The sequence below is a fragment of the Mastigoproctus giganteus genome, chromosome 10 (assembly GCF_048544385.1).
Source record: "Mastigoproctus giganteus isolate SK-2022 chromosome 10, ASM4854438v1, whole genome shotgun sequence".
NCBI classification, from domain to species: domain Eukaryota; kingdom Metazoa; phylum Arthropoda; class Arachnida; order Uropygi; family Thelyphonidae; genus Mastigoproctus; species Mastigoproctus giganteus.
Window position 1 is genome coordinate 220,415,727 of NC_143584.1, and position 26,100 is coordinate 220,441,826.

Genomic DNA, 26,100 nt, shown 5'->3' on the forward strand with positions numbered 1-26,100 from the left:
ACTTGTGAGGGGACTCCTCGCTTGGGTTGATTGGGGTATACCGCTTGTTTATCTTCCTTATGGCTGGAGTGCTGCTGTATGTTTCTGGAAGTGATCCTTCAGGTTAGCAATCACTGTCTTCTGTTTCTCGATGAGGTCTATTAGGCCCTTTCCCCCTTCTTTCCGGGAAATTGTCAGTTTTTCCACGGCTGATTCCGGATGGTGTTGGCGGGTTTTGGTCATCATTGTCTTTCTCATGATATCCTCCAGCTCGGTGTTAGTTCAATCTATGATCCCAAAGGAGTTTGTTAGTACTGGGACTGCATAGGTGTTTATGGCTTTAACTGTGTTCCCTCTGTTCTGTTTTGCTTTCAGCATGCTTTGAGTCTCTGATGGCATTTTTCGGTCAGGCAGGCCTTAATTTCCTTGTGCTGTATCTGCTGAGCTTGGATCATCCCTAAGTATTTGTAGGCCTCTCCCTCTGCCGTGGCTTCGATCTCTTTACCAGTTTGCAGCTGGTAGTTTCGGTTGACTCATTTTCCCTGGTGCAGTCCGTGAGTCTTGTATTTGTCTAGACCAAATTCCATCCTAATATCATTCCTGAATTTTTCGATGTCTGGAGCACTTGCTGGAACTGCTTCTCGGTTCTCACTTAGAGCTGGATGCAATTCATGAACATTAGGTGGGTGATGGTGTACATGTTCTTCTTTCCTTCTTTATTGTTATTATTATTAATAATTATTTATTATTATTATTGCTCTTATATTATTTCTCCCTGATTGGGGGGTTCCACCTCATGATGGATACTGCTACCAAGTACACAGGGTGGTAGCTGTTATGACTGGTGTTACTGTTGGTCGTGGAATTCTCTGATTATCCTACCTGTTTTCAGGATTGCGACTTTCTGGAGTTCCTTGTAGGTGTTCGCCGGGAGACCTATTGTTTCTAGGCTGTTATGTAGGGTCTTTGGCTCCATACTTGTGGTTGACACGATGATCGGGATGGTCGTTACTTGTTGCATATGCCACATCTCTTTGATCTTCTGTCTTAGGTTCGTGTACTTCCTGATTTTTTCCCCATGGGTTTTCTGCAGGTTGCCAGTGTTGGGTACCTCTATGTCAATCATATAGGTAGCCTTTTCCTTCTTGTTTACAAGGGTTATGTCCGGACGTTTGTGTGGGAGTGTCCTATCTGTTATTATGTTGCATTTCCTAGTACAGCCTGTGGGTTGGGGTCTCCAGTACTGCCTGGGGTTCGTACTTCTCTTGCGGTATACTTTCTTCGATCAGCTGGTATTGAATATGAATGTGACCCGTTCACCACGTGAAGTACGAGAGTGTGGAATTAGTCGACCTATGTAGCATAGATAAGTTGTAAGTGGTTCATTAGGTAGTAATTAAATTCCGAGCATGATAGGTAAAAGGAAAGATTTATCAGACTTTGATAAAGGACAGATTGTGGGTGCTCGACGAGCTGGTGCCTAGATTTCTCAAACGGCTGAACTTATGGGGTGTTCGAGAGCAGCCGTAATAAGTGTGTACCAGGACTGGCGTCAAAATGATCCAAGAACGACCCGACGGCAAAACTGCAAAGGTCAGCGAAAGTTTGATGTTAGAGGTGAGCGCTGTATCCGACGAGTCGTACATGCGAACAGGCGCAGCACTGTTGAAGAGTTGACTACCGAATACAACATGGGCCAACTCGGAACAATATCTGGCATGACCATGCGTCGCACGTACGGGCTATACCAGCAGACGGCCCCTACGGCATCCTCTCCTAACCAAGGTTCATCGGCGTAAAAGACTCGCCTGGTGCAAAGAGCATGCAAGTTGGACGTTAGAAGACTGAAAGAAGGTGTGTTGGTCGGTTGAGTCATGTTATTTACTCCACACCGTGGATAGTCATGTACGGATTTGACGTCAACAACATGAGGCTGTTGATCCATCATACATGGTATCAAAAGTATAGGCCAGAGGATGCGGTTGTATGGTGTGGGGCATGTTTCACTGGCAGGAACTTGGACCGCTGGTGCATATGGAACAATATCAGTGGTCTCTGCTATCGACAACTGCTTGCTGACAGTGTACACCCCTCTATATTACAATTTTTTCCGAATGGCAATGGTGTCTTCCAAGATGACAATGCCTCGAGCCATCGGGCACTTGATTGTGCAGGAATGGAACACAGTCTTGTCAGGAACACAGTTCTCACTTCCAGTATATCGATTGGTCTCTGAACTCCCTCAATATAAATCCCATAGAGCACATGTGGGACACTATGGAAAGGCATATCAGGCGTCTGGCTACACCAGTCACCTCCATACCTCCATTGCTGACCGCATTACACACAGGCTAGTTGACCATACCTCCCGAGCGCTTCCGACGCCTTGTGGAATGAATGACACATCGATACTGAGGGCAAAAGGAGGACCTACAAAGTATTAGATAGGTGGTCATAATTTAGTGATCACTCGTATATTGTCAGTATATTGCAGTATATACGAGATATACGTCATATATTGTGATCACTCGTATATTGTCAGTATATTGCAGTATATACGAGATATACGTCATATATTGTGATCACTCGTATATTGTCAGTATATTGCAGTATATACGAGATATACGTCATAATTTCATCTATACAGGAGTGCAATTATACTTAGGTCACAGCTTCTGTTCGTTCTTGTCACACAAAGTGGAAGGTATTTGTTCAAACTTTTCTCACAAATTTTATTGAATACTATGATTCAGAAACGAACGAACGGGATGCAAAAATAATTTTGATATTATTTACTTGAATTTCAGGGAAGCATTTGATACTGTTGCACATGAAAGATTGCTGTACAAATTGGTCAGTGGTGTCCCACAGTGTTTGGTGCTCGGCCCATTGTTGTTTGCTGTTTTATTAATGGTATTGATGAAAGTATATCAAGCTTAATGTCTAAGTTTGCAAATGATACAAAAGTTGGAGAGAGGTTAATGACAATAATGAAGGCATGGTGCTGCAACAAGATCTAGAAAATTTAGCAGTTAGACAGGGTCATGGCGGCTGAAGTTTAGCATTCACAAATGCAAGGTACTGCATATGGGAAGAAGTACTCTCTAACGTGCCAACTGTGGGAACCGTTCTCAGATTAGTGGAAAATGAAAAGGAACTGGCGGAAATTGTGCGGTCAGATATGAAAAGTTCTCTGTGCAGTGTAGACAGGCTATCAGGAGAGTTCATCTGGTTTTTTCATTGATATAAAGGAATTTTGCTTGCATGGATAAGGAGCTGATTATCCCCTTATATAAGACAATGGTCAGGCCATGCCTTGATATGTGAATGATGATATCCTGAACTGGGTATCATCATTCTTCTGTTTTTTGGTGATTCCCTTCTCTCTCTCTCTCTCTCTCTCTCTCTCTCTCTCTCTCTCTCTCTCTCTCTCTCTCTCTGTCTCTCTCAGGGTAATTTAGAATTTTTTTTTCCCTGGTGCAGCATAAGTCTCAGGCCTCCTTGCACCATAAGGCTAATAATAATAATAATAATAATAATAATAATAATAATAATAATAATAATAAGTTCTGGAAGCCTCACATTAGGAAGGATGTAGAGCTGTTGGAACAAGTAGAGAGAAGGGCAACGAGAATGGTGAGGCGAACAAAGGGATGCTCTTACCAAGAAAAGCTTCAAGTTTGCAAATTGCAGCGTCCAACGACTAGCACCTGCATGGTGATCTGATTGACATGCTCCGAATGGTTACAGCAAATTTAGTGTTGATGGGACTCTTCCTCTTGCTCAGACTATGCACATGATGGGGCATAAATTAAAATTGAGGAAGGATGGTTGCAGAATAGATGTACCAAAGTTTGCCTTCAGCCAAAGGGTGGTTGATTGTTGGAACAACTTTCCATCTGATGCTGTGGAAATGGACTGTGGAAGTGTGTTGTGGAACTTTGAATATATTCAAAGAAGAGCAAGACAAATTGGTGGAGACGATGGAGTGAAATGTTTTTTTTTAGCTGATGCTGTATAAGCTTGCTTTCTTGCATCATTTGCCACTGTTAATTTTAATAATAATAACATATTCTTTTCATATTCTTAACTGGATATACAATTTTTATAGGGTTTATTTATTTATTATTATTATTATTTTAGGGTTGCCCGTAATTAAATACATTAACCCGTATTTGTGTCTGTAAATTGCGTATGGTCTATGGTCGATTTGCCTGTTTTGCTGGACGAAAAAACCCCCAGTTACTGAGGAGAAAAAGCCTTGCTGTCTACGCCTGAGACCGACTAACTCAGCCATGGAGTGAAAAAAAAAAAAAAAAGCCCATTAAAGTTCCTCGCGTCATCGACGGGATTCGAAACCAGGCCTTTTCCACCCGGTGTGGGAGGACGGTGACAATACCACTGTGCTACCCGCGCAGACAATTTTTATAGGGTTATCAGAAGTGTTGTTTAAAAAGCACAGATACTGTAGACAGTTTTAATTTCTTATGTAGGGTAGCTTCAGAATATTAGTTATATCCGCTGTGATACAATGTGATGGCACAGAACTCTGTAAAACAACCAGAAACAGCCATATACACTCTAATAATGTAGTGCTGTTATATTTGAGAGCAATCTGTGTGTTGTTATATTTGTGCGATGTGTGTTTTGGTTTGTTCTTTAGTTGCTTCTGGCCACTTTGCCACGAGGAAGGCGATCACCTGGAAAGCCTGCACAGTGCCTATCTACACCAACAGGAGATGGATCACAAATAAGTTTGAACTGTGGCTGAACCGACTGTCTTGTTCAGAAAAAAAAAAAAACACACGAAATTTATAGCCAAAAAGAAATATATGAGTTGTTGTAATCATTTACGGGTGACCCTAATATCATAATTTAGTTTGTCTCGTACAGAATGCCTAGAGCAATTTTGGGATAATTCTATCTATATACAAGAAAAATATTAAAATAAAATAAAATAAAATTTTGAATAAGAAATAAACAAATCAAGATGGATTCAGACTATAGGTGGAAGAACCCTGTTTTAATCCTCCTTCGGACTCTGATGCAGAAGAAGCTTTCAGAAAAAAAAAAAAAGTTGTTATACACTATAATAATGAAGAATAAACAACTTAAAGGTGAGAATAGAGTTATTTCCGAAATGATTAGAAAAACTATCTCCCCTATGATAAGGAGCATGGTAGCAATAAGGCTAATACCAATGTCAGTTCTCACTCCACACTCACAGAGCCCTCTTCGTAACACACTTGGTATAATCACCGTCCTCCTCGTCTCACGTCATTCAATCTCGTCAATGACGTAAGGAATTTTAATAGGTTTTTTTCACCATGTGGTTGAGTTAGTCGGTCTCGGGGAGGGGAGTTTTTTCTCCTCGAAAATCGGTTTTTCCGTCCATCACACAGATAATTTACAGACACATGTATGGCACAATATGGTCTAATTTGCTGATGCGTCTAAAATCCAATAACACCAACAACAGCTACACTCACAGGTGTCATCTCTTATGCCACAACTCAAAATCGAAGCCTACGTCTTCCCAGGGATTTAAGCACATTTTCAGTCTGAGATGGACTAAGTCAACGCTCCAAACACCATCCAAAAAACAAAAAACAAGTCATTAATACACTTAGACTGCAACTCACCAATGTTATAGTTATGGGAATCCTAACCATAAGGAGCGTCTGCGCGAGTAGCACAGTGGTATCGTCACCGTCCTGAAAAAGGCCCGGGGATTGAATCCTGTAGGTAACGATGAACTTTCATGGGCTTTTTTCACTCCGTGGCTGAGTTAGTCGGTCTCAGGCGTAGATAGCAACATTTTTCCCCTAGAAACTCGGGTTTTTCGAATAGAACAAGAGGACACATACAATTTACAGACACAATACACATGGGTATATGTAATAATTTACCGGGTGGCCAAAATATAACAAAAAAAAAAAAAAAAAAACTATAAGGAACAAAGGCATCACTTTTGAAACACTTCTGATCTCTTCAGCATCAGCTCCAAGGCTGATAATGTAGACTGAGAAAAGGCGCTTAAGAACCTGCTATTTTACTTCCAGGAAAACAAACAGTACCAGTTTAAGAAGCTATAAGAAAGATAGACAAACCCCATGTACTGCTAAACCTTAACAAGGCGACCTCTCACATGTAGACAGAACAAAGACGGAAATATGGACGAAAACGGCACTCCATGGCAGACCCTACAATGACCTTCATCAAGATTACATAGATAGGATGGCTTCAATGTGTGGCTCACGAACGGGAGGCTCTTCTCATAGAACGGTCAAGGCAGAACTTGACAAACATTTGGAGCGAGGGGGATGGGTGAAATAAGGGTGTTTTTTTTGTTTTTTTTTTTTTGACTGATGCTATAAAAGCTTGCTTTCTTGCATCATGTGCCCTTGCTAATGCTAATGCTAACGAAGGATTCATGATGCGTCTTCCAAGACCAGGCAATCAACACCAGGAACTACGGAAAATACATAACGAAGGACCCCGGAATAACATATGACACATGTCGACGATACCACCTGGCCTCAGAAATAATCCAGCACCTCACCACGGGATTATTATTATTTATTTATTATTATTATTTGCCATATGGTGCAAGGAAGCCTGAGGCTTATGCTGCGCCAGGCAAAAAAAAAAAAAAAAAATTCTGAATTTCCCAGAGAGAGAGAGAGAGAGAGAGAGAGAGAAGTAGAAGGGAATCACCAAGAAAGAGAAGAATGATGATATCCAGCTCAGGACCCTGGATGTGCCAAGTGCATACTCACCAGATGTGAGCCCCCGGGTGGATCACTCACAAATACTAGAGTCCTTCACAAGCTATATTGTGATCGTGCCATAATAACGGGGGAAAAATGATCCACACAACAGTCAGACGAAACCCTCATCGACAAGAAGCAATGGCTATCTACCTTGTTGACATAGCGGTGCCCAATACCAGCAATCTCCAGAAAACCTACAAGGAAACGATCAAGAATTGCGTAGAATTTCTACAGAAAATCAAAGAAATGTGGTGTATGGAACAAGTAATGACCGTCCCGATCATTGTGTCAACCATGGGCATAATGCCAAAACGTCTACCTGAAAACCTAACAGCAATGGCCTCCCAGAGAGCACTTATATGGAACTCCAGGAAGCCGCGAACCTGAGCATCTGTAAGATAGTAAGAGGGTTCCTTGACCAACTGTAATAATAATAATAATAGTAATAGTAACCGAATCGAACCAACCACTTCATGCTCTTGGAACCAGTACCCGTCAAGGGGTAAAAAAGATTGCATAACAGAGAAACAGTTTTAATAATAATAATAAAATAAATATACCTGGTTTTTCATCCCCCAATTTCCAGAAAAGAGAAACAATATACCGACTCTAGTGGCCTTAAGTTCCTTAACACAGATACTAAAATAAAACAACCGAACGCTAAAGCACAATTAATTTTACTGCAATATATCAATTGAATATATCTTTTTTGCTTATAACAACCTTGTGAACATATCGCTCTATTTGGTTTTGTAATAATTAAATCATTTTAAGAGAGAATTTTTTGCTTTCTGAACGTAAGGATATTTGTTTATATGAATTTTATATCACACGAATGCGAAAAATACATATATTCATTCGAAAATCATACTGAACCCTTAATATATTCTTACTTTATATCATCATAAAATGTCTCGTTTCAGTTTCGTTTTGAATGCCATTATGAACTAGCACTTTGCTCGCCATTACTTATGATCAAGTCATGGAAAATCAAATTCATAATGGACCGAATAATGAATATAATTGTTTCTTAAAACGGGGAATGTTATTAAAAGTGAGGGAACGCTGTCTTGATCATTAAATGGTGCTTCTGAAATGCGAATGTTTACCGCCAAACTTTAACATGAATATCGCCTTTTGATAGCTTTTATTTTTTACCTTTATTTATTTAATTTACAGTTAATTTTGCATCAGAATTGATTATTAAGTTCTTATTGAAGTGCAAAGAAGTAATAACGTGCAACTGAGTAAGTTTGCCGGAAATAGTCTCATATTAATTTTTGTGTTAACCCTTAACTTTTAAATCACACCGAATTGTCATAGTTGGGAGGTTTTCTCCTATTTTAAATTGTCTCATTTTCACTTGTTAGGTTGGTAACGATGATTTGTATGTTCCTGCTGTGGTGTTTAGAGAACCAAAAAAAGAAAGAAAAAAAAAAAACATTGTAAGAGGGTCATTTATGAGTATTATCACTCGAGAAATGTGCTGTTTGTTTACTATGCCATAATCGAAGTAGGATGCACATCGGCCGGCTAAGCAGCTTTGAGCATCCTCTTTGAATGATGCATCTTTTGGAAGTATGTTGGGTTTAGCATCACTTCTTATTCGAATAAATTTCTGATTTCGATTTATATTACCTATTCGTTTCGTTCTCAAAATTTTCTCCTGTTATGTGAATAGTTTCGTCATATATTAGCAGTTTTTACTGATTAGTTGCATCCTAGTGATGTTTAGAAAATTATTGCTTCCTTTTCTGACTGAATGAATAAACGAATGTGGAAGTTTTAATATTTTGGTTTCGTAATATAGATAATATGCAAGTGACATCAACAGTATTAATGTTTTTAGATATAATTTGAATATTTCTTGTTGAGTGATTACGATGGTGATTGAACGATATAAAAATATGCAATTATTAAGTAGGTAATAATGAGATAGAGAATTAAAACTTCGAATATTAATATAGCAAAAGGTATATGGCCCATGAATTAAAGTAATAAATTTAGGATTCTCTTGGCCTACAGTAACGTAATGATGTTAATACTATTAATGGTAATGCAATGATGTTAACACCATTATAATATTTAATATAAATCTGGCGTATTAAGATATAGCATTACTATAGTAATTGAAATTCTGATGTTCACTAAACACACAGAACAATATAGTTCTCAGTTTACTATGATGGAGTGTAGTAATTTTCAGTAATATCCTTTACAGAAATGGATAAATGCAAAGATTAAAACTTACCCTAGTTTTTTTCTTTTATTCATTTGCAGGCATTAAACATCCATTAATGATTTTGTTTTTCTCATGTTGGAATAAACAAAAATATTATTATTACTAGCCATATGGTACAAGGAAGCCTGAGGCTTGTTGCACCAGCCAAAAAAAAAAAAAAAAAAAAAATTCTGACTTACCCTGAGAGAGAGAGAGAGAGAGAGAGAGAGAGAGAGAAAAAACAAGAGTCAGCAGTAGAAAGGAATCACCAGGAGAGGGAAAAATGATGATATCCAGCTCAGGACCCTGGGTGTGCCAAGCCCATACTCACCAGATGTGAGCCCCCAGGGTTAATATAGATATTTTTAAAATTGAGGCCCCTTCTTACTTTAAAATCATTATTCCTTGTCCATTAAAGTACATTAGGAAAACTAGGGAATAAATATAGTTAATTAAATTTGTGTGTTATTATATTTGGGCACATAAAATTCTGCTTAACTTAATTTCAGTTGCATTATACTTTTTATTTGTGGTTTCTAAATGTTGTCCTGTAAAAATAAAAAAGAAAACGTTCTTAGTTATATTCTGGCACGACCAATAGGTCAGTGGAGTTTATAATAAATCGTCAATACAAACATTATTCATATTTAGCAGTTACGGGCTTGAACCCCAGTCCACTCAAAGGTGCGGGCTACTGCACTCTCACTCCTGACCACTTGGCTACTTTAGGAATATTTAAATATTTTTGTGTTGATGAATTCTTAGAACAATGACTAATAATGAAGAAATGGGTAATCTTTTGCTTCAAAATTGCTGAACCTTATCTATTCTTGAGTAAACTAAGCATTTTTAGTGTAGAGACAAATTCTGTCAAGACTATGATTCTGTTTACATTCATATGGGGAGATTCCATTGGATTGGAAAAGTGCCAATGTATCTCCCATACATAAGGGTGGCTCTATGCGGAATTTGCAGATGATGTTAAAATTGGTAGAGTAGTTAATGATCACTGTCAAGCTGAGCTTCTTCAGAGAGACCTAGATAGACTTCAGGAATGGTCAGAAAAATGGCAGCTGTGTTTTAATCCAACAAAGTGTAAGGTATTACACCTGGGAAACAGTAATCCCAAAATAACTTATTCACTTGGTGGAGTTCAACTAAACCCAGTACTGGAAGAAAGGGACTTGGATGTTACGATATGGTCAGACATGAAATTCTCTGAGCATTGTAAACAGGTTGCAAGGAAGATCCATGGTGTCCTGTCGATGGGCTTTCCCATTGACAGAACATCTATCGAACTTTTGCAAGTAGAAATAGGAACTTGATAATCCCATTATATAAGACTTTTGTTAGACCACACTTGGAATACTGTGTTCAAGTATGGAGACCGCACCTAAAGAAAGACATCGGGCTTCTTGAAAGGGTGCAAAGACGGGTAATTCGCCTGGTGAGATCGGCAAAAGGGCGTCCTTATGAAGAAAGACTTCGAATATGTGGGTTGCAGAGTTTGGAAACTAGACACCTTAGAGGAGATTTGATTGAGATGTTTAAGGCTCTGAAAGGCATCAGTAAAATGAATGAGGATGAAATTTTCAAGATTATAAATGATGCTAGAACTAGGGGACATAAATTCAAGTTACGGGGGGAAATGTTTAGATTGGACTGCAGGAAGTTTTATTTTAGCCAGCGAGTTATAAATTACTGGAATAAGTTGCCTACATGGGTGGTAGAGGCTGACAGTTTGGGGGAATCAAAGGTCATCTGGATAATACCTTCGGGTGAGGGAAGCGCATAGGATGATAGGTTTAATTTCCTTTTCTTTTATTAATTATTATTTATATTTTTTTTTATCATTGTTTTATTCGGTTTTTTTTTTCTTTTTTGGCTGGTGCAGCATAAGCCATAGGCTTTCTTGCACCATGCGGCCATTGCTAATACTAATATGTTGGTTGTACATTTTGTGGCAAAAGGATTTATATTGATTTAATTTATATTATTTAATTGATTTGATTTATTTATAAATTGATTTAATTTATATTATTAGCCATTTAGTAATTTAAAGTGTTTAGCATTTTGACTTCCACATACCTTTTTTTTTTGTATGTGTTTACATAAAAATATTTAATTAGTACTTGTAATACAGTACTAGACTAGCTGTTAATAACAGAATATATACTTTTGTATAGTAAAGTAAAAAGTAAAGTGCAGCCATTATCAACCCACTGCAGGATGGAAGCCTCCTCAGCAATTCATGCTGAGGGAAATGGACCATAATCTGCCACGCTGGTCCAGTGCGGGTTGGCAGATCGACTGTATTCAGCAGTCAGGGGCTTGAACCCCGGTCTACTCAAAGAGCATGTGCTACTGCACTCCCGCTCCTGCCCACTCGGCTACGGAGGCATATAGTAATATTTTTATAATTTGACCGTCATTTGTATCATAATCAAATTAATCATGGTACTTAAAACAGATATAACCATGAAATATGACATCATTATGAATAATTTGTGTGTCCAGAAGGATAATATGCAGGAGCAGACAAACATTAAGAACTTACTACTACTAGATAACAAGTCAGGGACATCTTTATCCCACTAGGGGCTCCTGGGAACTTGGGATGAGGGGGATTCTTTCTCTTATTCTAATAAATATTTGCAACATCCTTTATAAAGAACTCTATTGTGTTAGCATTGCATACATTTTTGAATTTATAGTAAAGTAAATTATTATTACTATAAACTTCAGCATGACCACACAGATCAGAAGAATTTACAGTTAGTCATTTTGAGAAGAATATAATCATTAACCGTATTTAGTGATCGCATGAGCTCTAACCACAGTCAACTGAAATGCTTCTACTACCACACTCTTTTGACCGCTTGGCTATGTCAAGGCTTTTATGTATATATCTGTTGCTGCCGAGTTAACAAAATGGTTTTTGAGTTCAAGAGAACTAAAAAAACATGGTAGGGGGGGGCTTCACCTTGCAATGCACATATGGACCACAGCCTATCCACTTTAAAAAACTAAATAAGCAAGAACATCTTCAGTGTTCCCAAATAAAGAGTTGACTGTCCTAGAATTACAGAAATTAACTCCAGTCTTATTTAATTTGCATCAGAATGATTCCAGGTCTGTTTTGTTACTACTTTCTATTTATTTTGAGACATTAAGGTTTGAATCTCATCAGAGAGGAATTTTTAAAGGTTTCACTTGGGACATAGCTGATCTGAAACATAGAGTTGTCTTCCCCCCCATCCCAGTGCAAATTGTTCCATAAACAATAAAGAGCACAGCACCAAAGAATCTTCACACAAAACAAACCAAACTATCTTCCTTGAAAATAGCCAGCCTCATTATTCGTTTAATGATCCTGTCACTCTATCTCCACCCTCATATCACATTAATTTCAGCTTTTATGCCCTTCTCTAGTTTTACCTGTTTTGGTCCTTGTTACATTCAGTTTGTTCTATTCTAAATGTCCCAGATGAAATTATTACCTTTCCTGCCATTTTTGCTGTAGCATTTTATCTGGTGGCTTCAGGTAATATCACTTCACTTTTCTGGCTGCAGAGTTCCTTCTCTTCCACAAAACCGGGAACTGTTTGTTACTTGTCTTGTCAAGTAGGACAAACATAATTTCCAACTTTTACAACAGTTCATAATCTTCTAGTGAGCAGTTTCATTTGCTTTTTGGTGTATTTGCACAGAACAAGAGCAGACTAATTTCTCAGAATGTCTACTTATTATTCTTAAATTGCATGTTTTATGCTGTGCAAAAGATAGTTTTTTCAATATTTTTCCTATTTCATATTTTTAGGCATTTTTGCAAATGTGTGAAATGCTCATCTACTAGTCCATCTAACTTCTGTGTGTAACAGCTCAACTCTGAGCAAATGAATTTTGATGAAATTTTATGTTTGGCTCATTTAGAAAAATTTTGTTGAGCCATCCTAAATTTCATTAAAATTGGAAAACTAGAATTTCCCCCTTCCACCTATATATGTCTCGAATCATGTGTATACAAAAAGTGTGACATATACAAGTATTGTGAGGCGCACTATAGCCACAGCAGCTTGTGCGCCATTAAACACACACACACACACACACACACACACACACACACACACACACACACACACACACACACACACACACACACACACACACACACACACACACATGTATTGTATACCTGTATGCAAGCATGACTAAAAGGGAAAAAAGTTGGAGCAACACCGTAAATTTTCATCATGTATTGTTAGTCTTGGTGAGGTTCTTTTCTAATTCCATATCCATTTAATATCGGTATAAATACAGAATAGATAGTTCTTAAAGAGAAAACTACAAAACTAGTGTAAAAGGCATAATTTCATCTTTATCTTAAATTGTGATCATCCTTCGTGACTTACCATGTATTGCACTACCTTGAATAAGCAATGCTTCACTAATAGAGAAGTCTATTGTTACTTATTCTCAGTGGATACCTCCACCATCACCAAGACAGCACCATTTCAAGGCTTGTTTGCCTTTCATCGGTAGGTGGGCAGGTACCCTGGTATTGTCAACATGACAACCCAATTGTGAAGTTAATCCCATAATATGAGAGATGATAATACTCTAATCAAAAACTAAATGCAACTAGGCATAATATCATAAGAACTCGAAATATTAATATCGGTGTAAATACACCATAGATAGCTCATGTTGGCAATACCAGGGTACCTGCCCACCCACCGATGAAAGGCAAACAAGCCTTGAAGTGGTGCTGTCTGGGTGGTGGTGGTACCCACTGAGAATAAGTAACAATAGATTTCTCTATTAGTGAAGCGTTGCTTATTCGAGGTAGTGAAATATGTGGTAACTCGTGAAGGATGATCACAATATGAGATATAAATGAAATGATGCCTTTTACACTACTTTTGTACTTTTCTCTTCAAGAGCTATCTATGGTGTATTTACGCCAATATTAAATAGATAATTTCAAGCTCTTATGATATTATGCCTAGTTGCATTTAGTTTTTGATTAAAGTACAATAAATATGTACAATTCAAAAATGTCCAAAAGTTTTTTTACAGAAATTAAAAAAAAAAAAGCTACAATGCACCCATTTGTGTAATAAGATTTGTACTGCCACTTCTATGTTAAAAACTAATAGCCTAATAGGTGACACGATCAGTTGTAGCTAGTGGCAGACATACCCTGGTTCTAGGCCACTTGTTCTTATAAAAAACGTTATCCCTTTTCCCGACAATGGAGTCTCTCAGTAAAACTAAATCCTTTTGATCCAAGAAGTATATACTGATTATTCTGTTCTGAGATCTGAATCAGGGTGCATCACCCTGATTCAGATCTCAGAACAAAAATTAATTAGTTGCTAGGTACTTGAGTCCCTGACAAATCCCTAATTTTACTTGTTTATAAGGCATATACTGACTTTTTTTTTGTTATTTCATTTCATCTAGCAATGCACCTGCGCCTCCATAGCCAGGTGGGAAGGAGCAGCAGTGCGTAGCACACGCTTCTTGATTAGACCAGGGTTCAAGCCCGTCACCACCAAATATGGAGGATGCAGAAAGGTCAGGGAATGGCCACCGAATATCCCGGAGCAATATGGCTTTATTTGCTAATGCTCCTAAAAACCAAACAACAAACAAACTAACAAACAAACAACAATGTACCATGTTTTTATTTAAGATTGGTATGCTCCTTATGTCAGGGACAAAGAAAAGAAACATAATTTCAGCTAGGATTTTCTACTAGATTGACCTTTGAATACCTGCCACAGGTATTCAAAGGTCAGTTGTATAAGTGACGAATTTATGACTCACTGGTGAATTGCCTACAGCCATTCCTGTGTGATCCATGATATTCTGTGATAAAGCATTCGGAATGGATCATTAAGGTAAGGATTAAACTTACAAAATAATACAGATATAACTTAACAAAACTTTACAGTAATTAAATTTGCAAAATATTACATAAATCAAGCATACAACAAAAATTAATCCACTGTTGAAACTTAAGGCTTTAAAAGAGACTTGCAATAATTAATGTTATAAAGATAAGAATTCAATTTGTAAAATATTACAGAAATTACTTTACAAAATTACGGTAATTAAATTTACAAGATATTATAAAATTAAACAAATAACAAAAATTAACTACTCAACTCCTGACCAAAGCCTCTTGTAATCCACAAGAATAGTAGAGCTTCCACAAGCATGTCTGATCAGCAAGACTGCAAAAAATAAAAAGGCAAAAATACATTTACAAAATTGTATTTTCTTCTCATTGCAACTGAATAAGTTGACAGATATTCAGCATTCATACCTCTTTTTTATTACTGTAACAAAGTGAGACATATTCTTGCTCTAGAATTCTGCTTGCTGGAACAATGTATCACAAACTCTTGGATATTGCTGTCCAAGTGGAAGGTGACTCTTTTTAGGATCTTTTTCAGTGGTCTAAAGGTTATGGTAATTATATGATGGGTGTGCTGTTCCAACTTATATTGATGCAACTATGTCTGGATGATAATATTGTCTTTGAAGTTTTGCATTGTGATTCAACAAAACAGTGGCACACCTTAAGCTGTAACTAGTTGTGAGAAAATTTTAAATTCTTCTTGCGTTCAAAAATTTGAATTTCCAAGTGGTTACTAGAGGTTCTCTAGTTTTACTATACTGAATGGTGCTGTGATCAGTCTTGTGAGTGCAGCACATGGATAATTCAAAGTGGTGGATGTTACAGATATACGTATCAAACAAAGAGCGATATTTGAATTTCTTACTAAGGAAGAAGTGATGCCTATTGAAATCCTTACGTGTCTCAGAAATGTTTATGGTGACAATACTGTACATGTGAGTACAGTTAGATGAGTGTACTTTAACAGTGGGGAAAGTGACATTGTTGACAAGCCCTGAAGCAGCTAGTCAGTGACAACAGACAAGAGCTGGATTGACGTGCTGATCAAAGAGGACCAGCACATCACAACACATGAATTGTGCGGTGCCTCCGTAGCCAGGTGGGAAGGAGCAGCAGTGCGTAGCACACGCTTCTTGATTAGACCGGGGTTCGAGCCTGTCACCACCAAATACGGAGGATGCGGAAAGGTCAGGGAATGACCACCGCATATCCCGGAGCAATATGGCCTTAGTTGCTAATGCTCCTAAAAAAAAAAAAAAAAAAACCATGAATTGTGCGATGCAGTAGGTATAGGGAAACCTGCTGTGATAATCCTCATAAAGGAACGAGGCTACAACAAGGTTTGTATCTGGTGGGTCCCAAAAATGCTGACACATGAGCACAAAGAACTCTGGAAAGTCATCTGTACTGAACTTCTCCAGCGCTATGAGAGTGAAGGAAAGGTTTTTCTTTCATGCATAGTCATAGGCAAAGAAACTTGGGTCCACTGTTATGACCCTGAAATGAAGAGACAGTTTGAGTGGCACCATCAAAATCCACCACACAAGAAGTTCAAAACAAGCAAGACCCCATCTTTGGGACAAAGATGGGGTCTTGCTTGTGGACTTCTTGGAGCATGGCACCACAGTTAACTCTGATTGATATGTGGAAATGTTTTGGGACAAAGATGGGGTCTTGCTTGTGGACTTCTGGAGTGTGGCACCACAACTCAGATTGATATGTGGAAATGTTGAAAAAGTTGAAAGCCTGCATCCATAGAGTTCGACTGGACATAAAACTTAATGAGGTTTTTCTTCTCCATGACAACGCATGACCCTACACCAGTCTATGCACAATGGAGGCCATTGAAACTGGGGTGCACTGTTCTTTACACCTCTCATAGTCCAGATCTTGCACCTTCCGACTATCACCTCTTTGACCCAATGAAGGATGCACTCTGTGGAACCCATTTTGCTGACGATGACTAGCTGAAGCACAGTGTTCACAAAGCTCTCTGGAGCAAGAATGAGGACTTGGAATATAGCATCTGACTCAGAGATGGGAAAATGCATAGAAAATGATGGTGATTTTGTGGAAAAATAACAGTGTGTTTATTAATGATTGAGGATTAAATGATGTAAAAGGCATAGTTGTAGGAATTAAATTTTCTGAGGAAAAAATATAGTTTTGTAATGTACCGTATTTCCCCATGTATAAGACGTATCCTTTTTCGAAAAATTTGGTGTCTAAAAACTGGGTGCGTCTTACACAGTTGTTGTAGATTTTTTTACTTGCATTTCCTGCTTTTTCGCGCTTGTTGTCTTTGCGCTCATTGTTTCACACTTGTTACCGGTATATTAGGTTACGTTTTGCCACGTTCACGTTCACGTTCTGCCCAGAAATGGCACCGAAAAGATTTTCGTACAGTGCTCAATTCAAGTTAAAAGTGATCCAGTTTGCAAAAGTGAATGCAAATCATGCTGCTGAACGTAAGTTTGGTCCTCCTGCAACTGAGAAAACAATCTGAGACTGGCTACGGGAAGAAGAAACCCTACTGAAAAACACCACGGCAGAAGTAGGCCATGAGAGGCAAGTCAGCAAAATGGCCTGATTTAGAGAGGGAATTGAAGATATGGATTGAAGAGCAAAGTGCAATTGGAATTCTTGTGTCCACAAAGATGGTTCAGCATGAGGCAAGAAGAATTGCTGATGAAAAAGAAGTTACTGATTTCAAAGGAGGACACAATTGGTGCTTCAGGTTCACGAAACGGAATGGACTAAGCATGCGTACATGCACCAGACTTGCCCAAAAGATGCCTGAAAGCTATGAGCAGAAGGTCCTTGAATTTCATCGTTTTGTCATTCAATGTCGGAAGGCACATCAGTTTGAGTTGGGACAGATTGCAAATATGGATGAAGTCCCCCTTCAATTTGATGTCCCAAGTAACAGAACTGTTGATAAGAAGGGGGTGAACACTGTAACTGTGAAGACAAGTGGACATGAAAAGAGCCATTATACAATTGTTCTAGCTTGTTGTGCTGACGGAACCAAGCTGCCTCCTATGCTGATTTTCAAACACAAAACATTGCCAAAAGAAGACATTCCTTGAGGAGTGATTGTCCATGTTCATGACAAGGGTTGGATGGGATGAAGATCTGGTTTGAGAAAGTTTGGAGCAGGAAACCAGGTGGGCTCTTACGCAAACCTGCCCTATTGGTGCTTGATCAGTTCAGGGCACACATAACAACAAACTCAAAGAAGATTGCTGCAGAGCAAAAAACAAAACTTGCCGTCATACCTGAAGGCTTGACATCCCAGCTCCAACCACTTGATGTCAGCATTAACAAACCCTTCAAAGCTGCCATGAGAGATGAATGGAACCAATGGATGAAGTCTTCTGGGGACAATTTGACACCAGCAGGAAGAGTGAAGAAACCAACTATAGGAGAAGTTTGTACCTGGATGAAAAGATCCTGGGATAATATCAAGATTGAGATCGTTGTCAAGTCATTTAAGAAGTGTGGCATTTCAAATGCCATAGATGGAACTGAGGACGAGGTAATATATGAAGACACAGATGAGGACAAGCTAATGGATGGGAGTTTTGACAGTGATGAGGAGTTGTATGAATTTCATGATGAATAAAACTTTATTCATCATGAAATAACAAAGTTATTTCATGATGTAATACATAAATAACTTTATGTATTACATAAAGTTATAGTTCAATAACTTTATGTAATACATTTTTTTTTTCAAATTTCGGGCTCCAAAATTAAGGTGCGTCTTATACATGGGGAAATACGGTACTTTTAATTAATTTTTGAAAAGATTAATTAAAAATATATAAAAAAATTCCCGTTAGATCTGTGGGCGAGCAAATGCAAATTTAAAACCAAGCACTTCAACAAATGCTTTGATTAGATATAGGTGTGTGTGTGTGCGTGCGTGCGTGCGTGTGCGTGCTGTGCCGTGCCGTGCCAAGAGTTTCATTCTAGATGTGTCAATGTCATCAGAGCATTACCAATTGGAGGAAAGCATGCAGCAGTAAAGAGATTTTGCTATCAATAGCTGTACATGATATATGTCAATCAACTCATTGTATATAATTAGATTTAACTTAATCATGAATTTTTCTTAATTGTGTGATAATTAAGAAACATTTCTGATATTTTCTGTGGAGAATTCAAAGACAAAATTTTAAAAAACAGGTATTAGAAGTTTCAGTTTTGAATCAATCCTGTGCAACTGATTCAGGTTAATATACCCAGGGGCATTCCTAGGGTATGTGGTGCCAGAGTGCCAATCGCAATTTGGTGCCCCTTTAAAATTTTCTTTATACGTATGTGTAAGTTTCAGATTTTCAGGCACCTCTTGAACATTGCTGTCTGGGTGCACTGCACCCCTTGCACCCTTGGGACATCCCGCCCCTGAATATACCCAGCTGTGCATGGAACATCTGACTCTTAATGGCTTGTAATAATCATTTTAGTATTTTGCCAAAATGTTGCATTCATTGTAATATTTAAGGGCAGCCAGCCTATGAGAAGTGAGCCTTTTTATTTGAAGAATTGTGCCAACATAACTTTCCCAATGCTAGGAATGGAATGGATTTCTTTTGGGTGGCAGAGCTTGCATCCCTCCATTGCTGACTCATTCATTTAGTCTGAGGAATGTAGTGATGGCACCATGCCTTGTTGCACATGATGAACTGCTCTAAGAAATGTTCACTGTCCTCCCATATATGCACCAGATGTTCCATGCACATTCCCAAACAAGTTTTAGGTTGTTCATCACTGCAGCATTTCGCTACTCTGGTCACATAGACTATGATAATGTAAGTGATTATGAATTGTTATAAGCTTTCACTTGTATGGTAACATCCAGGAGATGAGGAAAAATTGGTCAAAAGTCTGTTTGATCCACCCTTAAAAAAAGTGATAAAAAAGTAATGCCATATTAAAGTGTTAGCTAAATAGAAAATGATATTTCATTGACATTTTCTTCACCAAGTTATAATAAATATCATGGATATTTACATGAACGAAGTTATGAACCATTTCATGGTTCGTAACTATTTTTCTATATAACTTAATATATATATTAATTAGTATTTTTTTTTGAGAGTTACAAAAACAGTAAAGTAATTCGTTCATGTAAATATCCATGATATTTATTATAACTTGGTGAAGAAAATGTCAATGAAATATCATTTTCTTATGTTGTGGAGAATTCAAAATACCCTTATATCTCTGAACATGACCTTAAGTTATAAATTTATTAGGATTTAAGGATGAGTTTTATGAGCATTTACATGCTTAGCTCTCTTTATTGTTCATGTGGATTATAGATTTATGGCTGCAGGAAAAAATTGTTTTTAAACTCTTTCCACTAGCAGTTATCTGCAGTACACAGAAGCAAATGACATGTGCATAGTTCTGTTTATGTGATTTGGCATTTATTTAGTAAATAAGTTTACTTTGAACTTGTACTGCTGTCTTGATATAAAAGTGGAGCAGAACTCCTCTGCTACTACATACTTTTTACTATAATATGATCATATATTTGAGATGTTTGCAGCCAAACTCAAATCAGTCAGCTATTATTTTTATGAAGTGCTGTTTTAAAATGAGTGTATATAGTTTATAACTTTTAATTCCTATATTAAAGCACTAATTTCATTTTCAATTAATTTCAATTAAATAATACTTTCAACTTATTTTGTAAACACTTTTACTCTAGTGGCTTTTCAGCACTAACCTTGCCAAAATAAATTGAAATTGGGACATTATTTTTTCTTAATAGAGCTATGCTGCATTTTGCGGAGAGAGAGATTGAGATTGCAATTTTTTTTTTATTACTCGCATATCATATTTGAACATCCCCTATACTTTTGAGATAAAATAAGACTAGATGTCTTCTGTACATAGCCCCCATCCCTGCTAACTTCTGTTTTATTTAAATCAGGAGTAAAACACTTTGCTGTTATTTTAATTATATTGCTTTGCTAGCTATATTAATTAATATTTGTTTCTATCTTTAATAGGCAACAAGAAATATAAAATGGATCTTGCTTGGGAAGAAATGGATGAACAGGAAGATGAAGAGGGTGAGGGTGAAGAAAAGTCATATGAGGTAATTTTTAATGAAAATTGATATACATTACTATTTGACAGAAGATTTTGTTAGTAGTACATTGTTCTTATTAGTCCATAATTATATGCCTATGAGTTGTTAGCAATAGTGCATTGTTGATCAAGTCAGAGAACAAGTGGTGTATTGAATAAACATCACTTTTTACTTCATTGCTGATATCTGCATAATTCCCCAGTTGGAGATAGAGAACCTAGTTAATGTCATTCCTTCTAAAACCCAGTTGTATTATTTCTTCTAAGGAAAGATCTACTGCCACCATGGCCATCTTCAAGAACACCCACAATTAGACAAGAACACTTCCAATGTTTCTTAATTTCCTTACTGCCAGTCCTTCACCTTAATTGACACATCTTTTTTTTTGAATTGTGATAAAGATTAATAAAAAAATTTGTTTTTAAATATGGAATTTATTTGAACGAAGAGGTGCAGGAATTTTTGCTAATATCATTGAGAAGGACTTAATGTAGGAGCATCCAACCTTTTTTGACTAAGTGCCAACACATAAAATGGTAGTCGTAAGCTGCTTGGGTTCTTAGTTAATTTTTTATTTATTAATGCAGGTATCCCAAGACTTACAACAGGGTTCCGTGGTGCAAGTTGAAATTTGGTTGTAAGTTGAATTTCGTACAAAAATATTAAGGGCATATAAATACATAACAAAAGAACAATAAACATAAATTACCTAAATGTTAATGAACTTTATTTCTTTTTAAAGTTTCATATACAAGTGTATGCATACATAATAAATTAAAATAACTGGAAAAGGCAATCATCTTCTCAATTGTCTTCATCATCCGTGTTTTCGCTTGAAAAAGACATTGGTTCATCTTGAAGTTTATTAGTGAGGAAGGTAGAAGTGCTAGATTTTTTTTTTTTCAAGAACACATCCAATTTTATTTGAATGGTGTGCTTTTTCTTTTCATTATAAATTTCTCTATAACATGCAAGGTCTTCTTGAATTAAATGGTTTACCCTTGAGAATCTTTCAGTATTTGAGTCCATATTTTCAAATTTTTGCATTCCATCATATATTTGGCTAAAGGCTGCAGCCATTTCTTTGGGCACAAACATTTTAGAAGGTGGTTCTTTTTGTTCTTCTAGCTCTGCCTCATTTTGTGTAACTTACTTGCCCCGAGCCCCATCAGATCCTCATTGATGAGTTCCTCCATATCCTTTTTAACAAGTGGATTGATATATTCATTTTCAACATCAAGATCAAGTTGTTGAGCAAATTTTATGATATCATTAATAGTCTTTACAATTTCATTTGCTTTTAAAGGTTAAATTTTTATCAGAATTTTTAAACAGATTTTTCCGTATACCATTCACGTGCATTATGGCCTTAGTAGCCCTTGCACCAATAAATCCAACAAACAACAACAACATATACCATTCATGCATTTAGCATTCAATTCAGATCATGCTTCTGAAATGTTCTTTATTTTGTGAAGAATGTTATAGTTCTTCCAGAATTGTCTTAATGTCTGTTCTTTCTCTGTTGCTGCAATTGCTGTGCAGAAGTAATTTTTAAATAATGGGCTTTAAAGGTAGCATTAGCTCCCTGGGCCATAGGCTGTTTTAAACTTGTGGCGAAGGTAAAGAAAGCGCATGAGAAGCACGCAAAAGTTCAATGAAATTTACCGGTAAAAGTACTTTGCCGTAACGGCATTTGTATTGTTGCTCGCTCGGTAAACAGATGGTGGGAATCAAGTGCTAAGTCTGAGACTGTTATACCATTCTCATGTTGTTTTATTAATTTTATTTTTGTCTCTAATCTATTGTATTTCTGTTTATTTTATTAATTTTTTCCTTACTGGCCATAAGCATTTGATATAAACACAAATCTAAAACCAAAATACTGTGCAAACCATGAGTAAATTGATGAAAAATGAGAGATAGACAACCACACAAGAATGCTGCCATTCTTGTGTGGTTGTCTATTTTGTGTGGTTGCCATTCTTGTGTGGTTGTCTAACTAACCAATACAAAACAGTTAATTGCATGATGGGATATGTTTTTGTATGATCGATTGCATCATCGGCCAATATTCCTGTGCATCCTTGAAAAATCTTAATTTTTTTTCTAAATATGTACTTCATGGTTGTATGTCGAGGGATAGCTGTATTTATTGATTAAATTCAATATTCTAACGTTATTATTACCTGTGCCACAGGAGTAGTTTCTTTTTATCATTAATTATGCATTTTCCAAATAGGATTTAATTTCTGTTGATCAACATTTATATTTAGAGTTTAATTACACCATTATTACATGGCACTAATCACATTTTTATTACATGGTTGTAATAATATTGTTGAATATTGAGGAAGATAAAATATTTTACAGAGAAGGGCAGCAAGATTGGTGAGAGGAACAAAGGGATGTGCTTACGAAGAAAGGTTTAAGTTCTGCAAGTTGCAGCATCTGGAGACTAGGCACCTTTGAGGTGATCTGATTGAGGTGTATAAGGCCTTGTGAATGGTTTGAGCAGGCTCAATGCTGACGGGATACTTCCTCTTGCTAAGAACTTGAGGGGGCATAGATTTAAATTGAGGAAAGACAGTTGTAGAATAGATGTGTGGAAGTTTGCCTTTAGCCAGCGGATAGTTGATTGCTAGAACAGACTTCCATCTGTTGTTGTTGAAGTTGATAGCTAAAATAAATTTAAGGCTGAACTAGACAAACATTTGGTGTGACCAGATGGGTGAAATGGGAAGGTTATTTTATTTTTTTTTTTGGCTGATGCTGTATAAGCTTGCTTTCTTTATCATATGCCTCATACTAATTTCATACTAATATCATAAGAAAGCAATATAAAAAAAAAAATCAAATATTACTAAGAACAGATATATTGAAAACTCATATTTTGTGACATGCTAGTTTTAAACTATGGGAGATGGGAGGGGATATAACACTTAGAGCTGCGTATGCAGCTACAGGCCATATAATATAATAAGGAATGGGCCATCTGCAGGCTGCAGATTGGAGAGCCCTGGCCTTAACGGTTTGGGGAAATTGCTAATTTGGGGGATTAGAGGAGTCATTAGAATGAAGCAGGTTAGTAACATGGGTGAAAATTGCACTTGTGTGTAATCTGTAATTATCTTATGCACAGAAAGAAACATTGAAAGAAATAGACTCAGAAATCATCAGCAGTCAAATATCACTGAAAAAAACATGTTTAAGCAGCTATAAAGGATGCATCAGGGTTGTAAAAAAAGCCAAAATGCAAAATTTAATTTGGCTATATAATACCTGGAGCTTTACAAATGAATTAAGATTTTCATTAAATCAACCAATAATAGGAATAACTGAAACATGGTGCCATCCTGAGATAGGAGTGAAGAATTTCATTATAGCGAGTGAAACAGTTCAGGAGAGATAGGGAGGGTTGAAAGAGTGGGGAGCATACTTCGTATCAAAAGCTTTCTGAAAGTGATCAGGTTGCACCCAGTGTCAGAACAGTGATGGATGTTGAGTCTGTGTGGTACAAGATTTTGGATACAAATTCATTATGGGAAGTATTTAAGGGAATTCTATCCATTCAAAAGATCTATCCTGGAAGCTACAAATGCATTTGAACTTTGGAAAAAATAGCAAGCAAAAATTAGCAGCAATCCCAGATTAATTGCTTGCTGTTCTTTCCAAAGTTCAAATTTCATGCTTTTAGTGAATAAATAAGAGCTCTTTTGATAATTTTATTGAAGCAGAATAAGGTGTGAATGGATTTATATTAACATGCTATTCCATTAATCCTTCTTGGTAAGATTCCAAGTAACCTCTCATGAGGGATTGAGTCAAATATTTTGCTAAAATCCAAGTAAACAGTTTCAAAATTATTTCCTAATCCAGCTCATGGAGTAACTGTTCAAAATAGCTAACCAAGTTATTAGTTAAATATGATTTTCCCTTAATAAAACTGCTGTGTATCCTTCAGTATTCCATTTATAACTAAACTACACTGTATTGCTTTCTTTATCATTGCCTCCATGATTTTCATTACCACTGAAATCAGACTGAGTGGTCTAGTTACCCACTAGTTACAAAGGTTTTTTTAATAAACAGTCATCTGTAATTTCAGTATTGCTAATTTCATTCTGCTATACCTCATTTGTGTTGCCCTTCTTCAATGTATTCAAGGGTCTCTTGTTTATAAAGATCAATGTGACTTTTCCACACCCATTACACAAGGATCTGGTCCAATTTGTTTTTTCTTCTTCATATTCATGTACATGAAAAACTCTCTGGCCCAGTTCTTTACTCTCTTAGGCAGTGATTTTTCATACTTATCCTTTGGCAACTGAACTTTTTCTGTTATACTGTTTCAGATCAACTTGTAAAAAAACCTGTTTATTGTAGGCTTCGGCACTTTTCACCACTCTAGTAATTTCCCATGCCATTTATTCTGCTATATTTGACTGGCTAGTTCTGTATTCATCTATCTTGGCATCCTCTTTGTGCTATGTTTTCTTAATGGTATATACACTGATGATAGTATTCTCCACCTTGTCGTGGTGGGGGGGCTTGCGGTCCCGATGACCCGGAGAGCTAAGTCGGCGGTAGCTTAGCTACTGGTAGGGCCTCCCAAGCCGGACAGGTCAAAGGGTAGGGGCCAGACTAAGAGAGATACCCCGGCCCTCCAGGTTGGGGGTTGCTGCAACAGGCTAGCTCCTCGTTCAGTGTAAAAAATACACAAATGCTAAATGACCTACAAGTGAAAATGAAAATGGACTGCACTTTCGGCAACGACTTGGCAAACGGAAAAGGTCTATGATTTTGGGATGCTGGAATATTCAAGGCCTTTCAACTAAAAGAAACTTTCTTTCGGATGAACTGCAAAAATTCAAGTTAGACATCGTTGTGTTATCAGAGACTAAGAAAAAGGGATGTGGAGAGGAAATAATGGGAGAATACTACCATTTTTGGAGTGGAGTTAATAAGAGTGAAAGAGCAAGAGCAGGAGTTTCTATTGCTGTTAAAAAGAAATTGAGACACAACATCAAAAACTGGCAATTTATTAATGAAAGAATGATCTCATTGGAACTGAAAATATATGGGTGAG

General features: G+C 37.1%; 1 protein-coding gene across 1 annotated transcript in view; it reads left to right on the plus strand.

Moving 5' to 3' along the window:
* Positions 1 to 7,775: 7,775 nt before the first annotated feature.
* The window catches only part of Irbp (Inverted repeat-binding protein), a 146,233-nt gene continuing 127,908 nt past the window's right edge, over positions 7,776 to 26,100 (plus strand). The window contains exons 1-2 of the mRNA XM_090382586.1: positions 7,776 to 7,999; positions 20,929 to 21,017. Coding sequence (XP_090238712.1) covers positions 20,946 to 21,017 — 72 coding nt within the window. The 5' untranslated portion in view covers positions 7,776 to 7,999; positions 20,929 to 20,945. The remainder of the gene's footprint in view (positions 8,000 to 20,928; positions 21,018 to 26,100) is intronic.